The sequence below is a fragment of the Pholcus phalangioides genome, unplaced genomic scaffold (assembly GCF_987345545.1).
Source record: "Pholcus phalangioides strain wild (caught in Gottingen) unplaced genomic scaffold, Ppha-v1.0 ptg000017l_1, whole genome shotgun sequence".
Taxonomy (NCBI): domain Eukaryota; kingdom Metazoa; phylum Arthropoda; class Arachnida; order Araneae; family Pholcidae; genus Pholcus; species Pholcus phalangioides.
Genome location: NW_028301610.1, coordinates 47,298,697 through 47,311,189, shown reverse-complemented (window position 1 = coordinate 47,311,189; position 12,493 = coordinate 47,298,697). Strand labels below are relative to the sequence as shown.

The following is a 12,493-nucleotide window of genomic DNA, read 5'->3' as shown; positions in this document are numbered from 1 at the left end:
TTTGCTTAAACAGTGGTCTCTAATAACAAGGAACAAAATAAGTCGAAAATAATTTGTGTAAAAAAAACATCTTATGACACCCAAATTTTTTGGTTTTTCTGTAAGTCAGGACCTTTGACTTGAAGTGCCCCTAGAAAAAAGTGGACAATTATAACCCTGCATAAATAGGGTCAAAGATGTTTAGTTTATTAGTGAATAGAGTAAATAGTATGCTGTTTAAATTAAATGGGCCACTTCATGCAGAAATTAGGACCGGTTCAGAAACTATATAATTGTATAAATAGGTTCTTGTGTGTATTTTTTGCGTAAATTTAAATGTGAGTATTTGACATGAACAACTTGAGGATACAATAAATATTTATTTTAAATCAACGAAATGTATAAATATGCGTTTCATTCGAACTGTTTGCTATTGCTGCTATGTTTGGTTATTCCTGGTGATTTAAACCGTGGTTTTCGATAGGCCGTGGTCAGCATTACATGATTGAAAATTTTTATATTGTTAGATTATTAAGTTATTTTTGTTAAAATTAATTTTTAGGATAAAATATAAATGGCATATCTATCACGTGGGTGTTTATGGTCAAAACTGATACCAATTGATTTATTGAAAATGATTGCAAATAAGATAATGCTTGACCAAAAATAATTACCGGTCCTGCAGGTCCTTCAACGTTGAAATTTTTTACATACATCAGTAGTATATGAGCAAAAAAACACTATACGTGTGTGTATACTATAAGTGTTATACAAATACTAAAATTTCGGTTAATAAGCACTCGCTCAGACGTATATTATATGTAAACAAAGATTTTCCCCCTTCTGATTTATGAATTAAAAAAAAAGTATTTATACTTTTACTGATATCAGTATGACTTCAGTATTATACTAATACTGAAGCGTGTTAAGAAAAATAAGCGAGCTGCTATGCCAATGGGTTTTTAAACGTTTGCTATCTGCGGCGCACCTTAATATTAATAGCAACTGATCACCTATGCTGGCCAAATAAAATTGAAACCAATGTTTTTATACCCTCTATGGTTCTCCTCCATAAAACGTATTGAAAATTATTTTTTTTCCAGAAACCTATGTAAATTGGCACTGTTAGCATATTTTTAACTGAAACAATGCATCATCACAGCAATTTAATTAATTATACTGGATTTAACTAGCTAAAATAATTAATTAAGGGTAAAATATTGTCTGCCTTAATTTTAATGTTATCTATAAACAGATAGAATTTTGCTCAGCAAAGTTGAATAGTTTCGTCCTTGAATTTCATTTCCATTTCCCTCAATTTGGTGCTATAATATAAATCTCTGAGCACGTAAAATTGGGACAGCTCTCAAATATGACACCAGCAAGGAATCAGCTTTTTCTAGATAGATAAAAATTATTGTACTTATATAGCTGTACCTTGTACTGAAATGACACTAAAGGATGTACTTTCTGAAATACCAAAAAACCTGTTTGTGTTTTTTGACGATTTACCATGTCTATTCAAAAATCAACGGGACTATATAGGGTTAATGCGCAAAAAAGTTGCTCTTCCTTCACATTTTTTTAATTGATGCAATAAAATTATTGCATCATTGATTTCATAATGAGATTATCACCATATCAGATATTATCTACACTGAACTTTTGTCATTAATTACGCAATAATAATTTTCTCATTATTAATACGCGAAAGAGCTCAGTATGGTGTTGCATTTTTCCTCTCTTTAAACACTACTCACTCAGACATTTTAATATTTTTGTTTTGTTTGTTTACATTGAATTTTTTGCAAATCAAATACGGTACTTCTGTACTATATTGAAATGCACATTATTGAACGAAGAAATGCTGACCAACAAAAAACCAAAATATCAAATCGTAATATTTTCAGTGATTTTGTCCTCTTCACCCCCCCCCACCTCTAAAGAGAAAGAGAAATGAACATGAAGTAAAATCATTTGTCAAACATTTTATAGGATAGCGGCTCTGGCCGCATAAGCCTATATGACCATGTTTTTTGAATTTTTCATCAAGTATAAATTTCAATACTGTTTTAAAACATTGAATGATTCCTGTTTTGATGTCATTTGAATATAGCCGATCTTGACAAATCAAAAACTATGTAGGAAACAGCCATATTCCTGAGGAGCCAAGCATGGTTTTTATTTTTTAGATTAGACAAGTTTTTTAGATTTTTTCAGGACTTACGGAGACACCCCCCCCCTCTCCCATGTCGAAAGCCACACTGTTTTCATCATCCTATGTTTCCACTCTAGCAATCACATGCAGAGAATGTTTGGTGCCGATGCCGATTTTCTAGTCGCCATGGTGACCTGGAGCCAGAGATTTGTCAAGCCCTGGTATATAGGGACAGGGTTCGTACCCTCCTTGAAAATCCTTAGAGAAAAAGTTCATTTTCAAGTCTTTAAAAAAAATTATAATCATTTTCAAGGTGTTTGAATTTTTTTTTCGTGAATTTCTTCCATCAATTTTTGTCTTACCCCCCCCCCTCCTCCGCAATCCCCGCTAAACTACTTTCTGCTGAGATGGAAACGAACTGAACAACAACGATCATATGAGTTACGTCAATGTTTCTCAAAGTGTTCGTAGTGGCTTCTAGCGGTGTAGCTAACCTTTGTCAGGGGCGGCGCGACAAGCTGGAATATTGATTTGTATGCTTATTTATTCTTTGAAAAGTGGTTCTTTTATAAGTAAAAATATCTACCAAGCTATTCCGTGGAGTCGCGGATGAACCATGAATTGGGCAAAAAGCCGCTGCTGACAAAAGTCAGAACCTTTGAGTTACGGGACAATGTTCAAAACAGAATACATGGTCACGCATATCTGAGGTATTTCTGAGCTTTAAAAGGTGTTGCTCTTAAATCTGACAGAAAAATACTGCACTTGAGATATTGCTCTGAAATTATTTCAAACTATTAAATTAATGAATGTCAGTTGCAAACAGGACCGCAAGTAGATGCTTGGTCGGCCAGGGTGAGCACGCATTTTTACGCCCCTTTGTAATGTTGAAGGAGAGGTTAAATGGTGAAATTGGCACCCTCTCTGGTCCAGCGCATGGTGCACCAGAACCTTTGAACAGACTTTCCTGTAGGAACCGAGTATAACATATCGATATAACATATGTACTGAAAAAGTTCTTGGGGCCAGGCTGGTCGTTGATCGCCTGCGGATGTGACCACGGAATGGAGGTGGCTTCAACAATATCTGTTGCAAGTTCCGAAATGAACTGACTGCTAACGGAGGTTGATTGTTGACCGTAGATGCACGCAAAAACAGTTCTTTTAAAACAGAACTGATTTTTTTTTTCAAAAGAGCTGAACTCTATGCTTTATTGACTTTTTTCTTGAATATAGAAATCGAACAACACAGACGAATTTTTTGTTTAAGTTTATAAATATCGCATTTTTGTATTTCAGATCTTGAAATGAACATCATAAGAGTGCTTGAGGTTTATGAAACAGCAATGTTATGTCAATCTTAGTGCTGTATTTCGAGTAATTTTTTTTTGTAATATAATTTTTTCTTGATTTCAATTTCATGAAATATGGTTTTGAATTACAATAATTTTTTATATTTTTTATTTTATATTTTTTATATACAATAGTTTTCTTAGGGAAATTTTTGCAGAAGAGTAAGGTAGAAATAACGTTTCAGTTATACGATTTTTCATTTATACGACGCTTTGACCCGACCGTTCGACGACGTGCTTAAAAACCTCGTTTATACGACGCGACGAATAAACGAGGTTCCATTGTATGGGGCTTGAGCCCCCCCAACATTTCCAATAACTTTATGCCCTTGGGTGACTGTGAATACAGAAAATCTCTGAATAACCCAAACACTAAAATTTTATTCGTTAGGCATCTCATTTTGAAGAGAAATGACTTGAAGAACAACAATACAGCCATAGAAGACAAAAGGGTGGACAATTTCTCTTATCCATATTTCAATCAGCAGGTTGACTAACGAGTCCTTTGTACCATGTCTGCTTCAATAAATCTTGGCCAAACACAGTTTTCAAACCTTTCAACAGAGCTGTCAGGCAAACTGCATCTTCAGGAGAAAGAACACGCCTGTCCGAGAGTTCCCAAATGATGTTTCCATAATAAGACGTGTCCTCAATGTATTCAATAAATTCCAATCTGGAAAGCATGACATCAATTATGCCTTTGAAATCAAATGGTAGTGGTAGCAGCTCTTTTATGATGCTATATTTCTCGAATTCGTCATCATTAAGACCAATTTTAATGAGACCAATGCCAAAAATAAATAAATCAATGGTCAATTCATTGATTTTCTTACTCAATGAAATATTGTTCTGTTTCAAAGACAAATTGTCTTTGACAAAAGTATAATACAGCTTCACAGCAGCCATTGCAGCAAACGCTGGCATACGATCAGTTTTGTTCAAAAGTATTGCCAAAATACTTTGTACACTGAATGAAACATTGTGTTTCCTATTCAAGTGCTTCAGTAAATGTAGAGCATGATTTGAAAGTTCGCACTGCCTTTGCTTTGAGAGAGTTGGTATGACCTTATACACTGGTAGTAAGGGAGGAACATCATTATAAACAATGTGGAAAATTTCTCCCGTAACTTCAAGTACAGGATCTTCAGAGTTCAAATATATGCCTATGGCAATATTTAATAAGAAGCTCTTGTATGAATTGAGCCTCAAACCTGGATCTCCCCATAATTCAAAAAAACGATCCTCCCAACGAACCATCAGCTGATAGATTAGTTTCACAGACACTGATGGGTCTCTGCTCAAAGCAAACAGATTACAGAAGTCACGATCTGTTACAGTCTTCAGATTGCTTATGAAGATGACAGCGGCAGTCCTAACATACTTATTTTCCGATCGCAGCAAGTCAAAATATTTAGATGATACTTCTTGTAACCCCTCAAGGAATGTCGGAAGAACAGCAACTTCAATATGCATCACCTTCTTCAGATATTCTTCATCAATACGATCATTAGAGACAGCAGCAAGGAACTCATTTGGTAGTTGTCGCAGCCACATTCTCATTGCCTCGCTATGTCTCAGTTCCACAAAATTGTCATCCACACTCAAGTCCAAAAAGAACTCTGAGACAAGTTGCCTATACTGAGTCAACTTACTTTCACATTTGCTATTGTCAAGGAGCGCTCTCAAGTGCGGCTCACACATATCTTTATCCACATTATGACACAACAAGAAGAACTTCAAAACCTTGAAGATTTTCTTCATCACACCTCGATCACGACTCTTGATTTCAGATAGCAAGAAGGCCAAGATACGATTAACATAGATCAACGAGCATCCAACAGTATTCAGCACCAACAAGGAAAAAACTTCAGACAAATCCAAGTTCAACATGACGTATTCTTCATTGCTCAGTATCGTGCTTCTTCTATAGCTAACTACAACTTTCTTATTCATCAAAGGAAACGATGAAAAAAGACACGACTGCATGCATTCGGATATGGAGTTCTTTATTTTCCCCACCATTTCTTTGTATTCCATCTTCTCCAACATGTGAATCCACTCTGCATAACTGCCCAAACATTTCACAACTGATTGCATGAACTCCTTTGAATCTTTCATCGATTCAGCACTGATAAAATACGGCTTGCCTGAGCAATTAGATGCCTCTTCGAAAGTCATCATGAGCACTCCAATCAAGTCGAATAAGAAACAGCTCAGTCTATTCGGATCATTTTCCCACAGAACAAGAACATTATCAGAGTGGTGAGAAAAAACTCTTCCGTTAGTCATCTTCCTCACAATCAAACGTGTTTCAGAATCAGCAAGACATGGAAATTCCATTTTATTGATAACTTCTTTCTTCGGCAGTCGGGAAACATTTAAATCTATTAGCTTGACAACAAGTTTCAAAACATACATCCTCCATTCCCGAACGGATACTTCATCACTGAGAGGAACGATCCGCAGGACACGAAGGCCATCCGAAGGATTCAGATAAGTAATCAGTTCCCAAAACCTACTGATGAGGTTCACAGATGCACAGATGTAATTGGGACACAAGTCCACAAGCAGATCGAATAATTTCAACGAGTCATATCGAACCTCATCATTGACATGCGACATAGCGAGAGAAATGTAAGTTTCGATGATATTCATACAGCCCTTCAGCTGGAGCAACGACGAGGACTCAAATAGATATTTGATGAAAGACATTGCTTCGTTCCTCACTTTATGATAGCATTTCGTTGCTGACAACAGCCACAAAACTTTCGTCATGACGGCATCGTACTTCTGACTCGGCAGCGACTGGTCCACTAAGCCTTTGATCTTGTTTAGAGCAGAAACTTGAGCTCTGGCGTTGTGTTGATTCAATTGCTCCAGTGCGCGAGAAAGATCATCGTCTGGTTGGTAGGGCAAGGAGCTGAATTTACCGAACTGTTTCACCATATGTATCCTTTTGCTTTTGAAGCTGGTGCCGGACACATCATTGGTGGCTTTCTTTAGCGTTCGACCCGGTTTCAATGGCACTTTCTGGTAGTCTTTATTGGCATTCTTGTTCTTTTTATTTTCAGCGTGTTTCCCCATCTTCTGCCAGCAACTAAAAGTTCAGTTGTCAAGTGAAATTGACGATTAATGCCTTCGGTTTCACTACCGCAATCTACGGAAATTCGAACTATCGCCTTGTAGCAAACGGATCACGTCGCACACTTTGTGCTAAACCTAAACCGACTGTGGAAAAAATTATTTACAATTATGGAGATGGCCTTTGGAACGGCTGCCAGTATTTACTATGACCATATTTGAAAAAACCGGGACATTTCATTGATGCACAACTCGCGTTAAATAAGGAATTCAAGATTGAAAAAAATTTCAGAGTAAACGTTCTTTGCATATTTGGCAGAATGTACATTTTTAATAACACATTAACTTAGCCAAATACTAAGGAAAAAAAGAAATTCTCTCCTAGCAAATACAGGACGTATGGTAATGGTACTGTCATGGTGCAAGAAATCTAAAATATAATGATTATACAGTTCAAAGTTATGGTGAAAAAGTAATTCAAAAACTCATTCAAAATTGATTGCATGCAAAGCCCTATTTGCCACTATCGACTATTGCATTCGTCATCCATCGTCCATATTTTGAAGTAAAGGAGCATTTACCAACCTTACTTCAAAATATGAACGAAAGATGGCATCATACCACCATTGGTTATCGGAATCCAAGCTGGAGAAAGGAGGATACTTGCTCGCGCATCTTTGGTAACACTACTTTTTCCAATGCTCACAACCATGGAGAAAAGAATACAGAAGTTATTCTTTCCTCCATGGCTCGCAACAGATGACGCTCCTGCTTCCAATTATTTTTATAAGAGGATATGAGTAACGTGACCATATTTTCCCGAGGAAAATACGGAAAATTTATTTCACAATTACGGGACATCGCCAATGAGGCTTTTCGAATAGCCGTCATAATCATCGTCAGCATCACTCCTGAGGGACATACACTGGATGATCCCATGGAGGAAAGAATAACAGATGACGTGACCAGCGCGTCCTTTGAGAAAGGGTTTTAGAGGGGAATCACAGGGTTGCCAGATGAAGCCAGTGATCGCTCTATTAAAGGGACCAAGTAAGCCCAAACAAACCGTGGCTTCCCATGCTTTCCTATGAGAAACATCCCCGTTTTTAAAAATCATTTAAAAATTTACTGTTCACTTTAGGAACTGGATTTTTTCCCTCAAATTCTGTGGATATATTTATACAATTGAACGAGAGCTTTAACAATTTTTGTTATTTGTTTTCGAATATTAACTTCAACAACATGGAACCTTTTGCGAAAATAACCAAAATTTACCCATATCTTGTGCCACAAAATTTCTTCTCTCTCTTGGCATTTTAATTTAAAAAAATTATGCCAAATCATGTAACACCTCAGTGCTGAGAGAGACACTGTTTAAAGACACTTGAACAAGCGGTGTTTGAAAAAAAATCGAGTTTTTTGCGAAAAACATATATACAAAACATTAGCATATATAAAACAGCCTTTCAGCTGTTTATATGTTGTATTAAACATTCTAGAAATATTTCCAGTCCAGGTATAAGAAAAACTCGAACACAGACAATTTCAAATTCAATTCGAAACTGTGTTTTCTGTTAAATTTTCGTACACATACCACTTTAAAAGCAAAGTTATAGGTACAAAATGAAGAGGAAAAAAAAACCAGCCCAAGTGGATTATTTTCCTCAACACTATAGGCCAGAGAAATGACTTATCGCGGCTCGTAAAAAAAGTTTTTATTTTTAATATTTTTTTCCCCTCTATACTGCATCCAAATAGCGGAAGGTTCGGATGGGCGGCATATATTTCAGTAATACGTATTCAAGAATATGAGAGTGGAACGGAGGAAGGGTGGCAAAATTTGTACAGCCTAAAGGCAGCAAAATCATAAATACAGTGGTGGAGGACGCTCGAGCACCTCAGAATTGATTCAGCAATCAAAATTCCTCATGTAAAGCTTAATACGAGCGCCTACGGGCCTCAAACACTTTCGAAATGCCCCTGATCTATCATAATGATGAACGAAACATAAAGGCAAAATAAACAGTTAAAAGAAAAAATTATGAAAATTGCATTTTATTGGAGCTTTATAATATTTTAATTAATCATATTCCCATAGACATTAATGGGATACATCGAATTTTTTAAATAAATTGAAGGGCACATGCAAGGCACTGAACTAAAAACTTATCACGAGTTGAGAATGAAAAATGATCTTCCCCTTTTTCAAAAATAAATTAAAAATATAAAAACCCCTTGTATAAGGATAAGATTTTATCTTCCCCCATTATCGGATCATGCAAATTACCTGAACACGCATTAAACAGTCATAATGCTTAAATTTATTTAGTTATTAATATTTTAAAAGAATTCGATCCAGCAAAACACATGTTAAATATAGGGAAAAGAGCGGTTTGTTTAGGCTTACTTGTCAGCCACATAGGGTTGCCACAACGGCTTCAATTTTCGTGCCTGATGTCACCTCCTGATGTATTCTTTCCTCCATGGGATGATCCCCATGGAGATCATTGTTAAAATTGCCGATTTTAACGTAGAAATGCGGAAATTTAGTGAGGTTTTCCGCCACATCAATAATTTTAAAAATTGAACTGAATCTTTGGTTTTCGAAATATGAGGCTTTTTGAATCACGTGATATTTCCCTTTTTTTTGAGGAACATACAAGGTAACCAATATGGCGACTTCCTGTGCGATTTATGAAAGAAACAAATCTAAATTAAAGAAACATAGAAATGGATAGTTTTTCTTTTTAATGGGAGCTAGAAATTTCGAATTTTTTTTAAACTTCAAGTTATCGATCTGCCGGTTTTTCCTTCAAAAAACGCTTGATTAAAGCTGCGGTTATTCGATGTAATTTATATGGGCCCATAATTAATTTAAAAACATCCTAAACTACATGGATTGATGCAATTAGATAATATAAGTCTAATAATATAAGACCACTAATATAATATATTAGTGGTCGGCTGAAGTTGGTTTTCTGTGGTTCCCAACTTCAAGGCGCAAATGCGAGCCGATCTCCCCGTTAAAAAGTCTCGCCACAGAGAGCAACAGTCCTACAACGATGAATCATTCAATCATAACACTTCACTCATAGTTGGAAAAACTAGTGGCAGATGGCAGCACTACACATAACAAGCATTACAGAGAAACAACAAAAACTTCACGTCAGGTTTTCACTACACGTACACGCACATTCCCGCATGTACCGATTCGGTGGGGGGTTCCGCGGGGTGGGGGGTGGGTGGGGTGCATGTGTAGCAGTAGTAGTAGGTAGGGCCTCCAAAAAATGGCTCGGGGATCCATGATGTTCTTAAGTCAGCCACCTCGTTGGGCAATTTGCCTGTTGTGGCGTTGTATTTGTATTTGTATAAGACAATGCGGAGACATTAATTCTCATTTTCCCGCTTGAGAAGATATAAAAATTTGAAATCAATATGCTATTGCATGAATATCCACCTCAAAAGTGGGTCTGGCCACGATATAACGGTTATCTAGGTGATCGTGGTCTGGCTCATTATTTTATACTTAATTTTCTAGGCTTCGTATCTCAGCGAGCTTAATATTTCGAAAACCAAAGATTCAATTCAATTTTTAAAATTATTGATGTGGCGGAAAACCCCACTAAATTTCCGCATTTCTACGCTAAAATTGGCAATTTTAACATTGATCTCTATGGGGATCACCCAGTGTATGTCACTCAGGAGTGATGCTGATGATGATTATGACCATGGCCCCCCACATTCTGAAGCAGGGCCCCTAGGCTGGGATCTTTTACGGGCCCCCTTTATGATGAATTTATAGCGTGAATAAACAAAAAAATGATTAAAATCCTCACGGGCCCCAGGACTGGAGCCTTGTCAGCCCACCCCTTGTGGGGGCTATGATTATGACGTCTATTCGAAAAGCCTCATTGAGCTCGCTTAGAGATACGAAGCCCAGAAAATTAAATATAAAATAATGATCCAGACCCACTTTTGAGGTGGATATTTATGCAATAACATTGATTTGAAATTTTTATTTGTATCTTTTCAAGCGGGAAAATATGACAATTAATGTCTCCGTATTGTCTTATATTATCCAATTGCATCAATCCATATAGTTTAGGATGTTTCTTTAATTATGGGCCCATATAAATTACATCGAAGAACCACAGCTTTAAACAAGCATTTTTTGAAGGAAAAACAGGCAGATCGACAACTTGAAGTTAAAAAAAAATTCGAAATTTCTAGCTCCCATTAAAAAGAAGAAAAAACGTTTCATTTCTATGTGTCTTTAATTTAGATTTGTTTCTTTCATGAATCGCACAGGAGGTCACCATATTGGTTACCTTGTATGACGTTCGTCTGCAGGTTGCGGTAGACCTAGAACTCCTTAATACGTAATTCGGCCTATTAAGGCTCGAGCGAGTTTACTAGCTACTCGCCTACGATTTTACTCGCTGCTACTGAACTCGCTCTGTGCAATAATACACTCGCCGCTCGCTCAGCTAGAGCGAGTAAAGTTGAGGGTCGGGCTACTTTTCTCGCTGCTAGCTAGCGTTTTTGCTATCTGGCTTGTAAACTCGCCGTGTGCAATACGCCCACTCGCTATTTGCTACAATATATATATCGTTCTCGAATTTGTAGATTCACCTCGTTTTCGAGAAAATGTCTAACGAAGTCGTTCGTGCAGGAGTTGTGGTTGTTGCCCTTGCGATTCGAAAGGAATTGGAGAGGAAAAAAAGGAAAAAAAACGAAAAATGTGGGTGAAAGATTGGGTCGGGAGACGTGAAAAATATGGAGCTTCCAGCGTTTTGCTGAAGGAGTTGAAAGATAAAGACCCGGTAGACTACCGGAATATTTTGCGGTTGGACGGTTCCCAGTTCGACAATTTACTGCAAATGGTCGACGGCATCGTCAAGAAGCAAGACACTTAAAATGCGAATGGCGATCCCAACTGCGACGAAGCTGGAGATCACTCTCCGGTATTTGGCTAATGGGGACTCATTGAAATCACTAAGCTATCTGTTCCGTGTTCCCGAGTCTACAATATCGCTGTTTCTGCCTGAAGTGCTGGCAGCAATTCACCACGTCCTGAAGCCATTCATAGAGGTGAGTAAAATTTTTATTACACACTAGGGGGCAAAGTCCCTCCTCACGCCTTCGGTGTCCAACCCCCTCCTCCAATGGACTTAACTACTCGTCACATCTTGTTTAATTGTAAAGCAAAACATTCCTCAGGCACTGCAAATGCCTGCAAAATAGTCATTCAATTGCCAGTTTCCCACTCTGATTTCGATAAGCAATGCACTGCCGTCATAAATACAGCACAATATTCGATACACCACAATACATACGTGATACACCATGATAGGTAATACAGCACAATAACTAATGCACCACTATATGCCAGGGTTTAAGCTAGATAAAAAATTCCTTTCGCAAAAAAGCGAAAATGGGGAGAAAAGCTTTAGCAAAATGCTACAATGCTAATGTAATGATTGATGGTTGGATGTCTACTCGTTCCGTACATCCTGTACGCATTTTCGCGAAAGTGGCTACCACTTCTTTCGCATTTTGCGAAAAATACGACCGTAACTTGAACCCTGCTATATGCATCACAACACTCAAAGCACCACCATTGGCAGTAAAGCACAGTATGCAATGTGTCGCATTAAGCAAAGCACAATTATACTCAATACACCGCAACACGCAATAACCACTGCATTGTAATAAGCAATACAACACGCGATGCACTACAATATGGAATGCACCACTATTTACAGTTCACCACAATAAGCAATACAGTACAATATGCAATCCACTACAATACGCGATATATCACATCAAGCAAAGCCCAATATTACGCAATGCACCACAATATGCAATAAGCACGTTATTCACTACAGTACGTAATGCATAACCGTATGCAATCAGCGAACCAT

At 37.3% G+C, this 12,493-nt stretch overlaps 1 protein-coding gene across 1 annotated transcript; it reads right to left on the bottom strand.

Moving 5' to 3' along the window:
* Positions 1 to 3,965: 3,965 nt before the first annotated feature.
* LOC149073981 (testis-expressed protein 10) lies at positions 3,966 to 6,572 on the bottom strand. The gene has a single exon (XM_089247275.1). The coding sequence runs from the start codon at positions 6,570 to 6,572 to the stop codon at positions 3,966 to 3,968; it is 2,607 nt and encodes an 868-aa protein (XP_089103401.1).
* Positions 6,573 to 12,493: the final 5,921 nt, after the last annotated feature.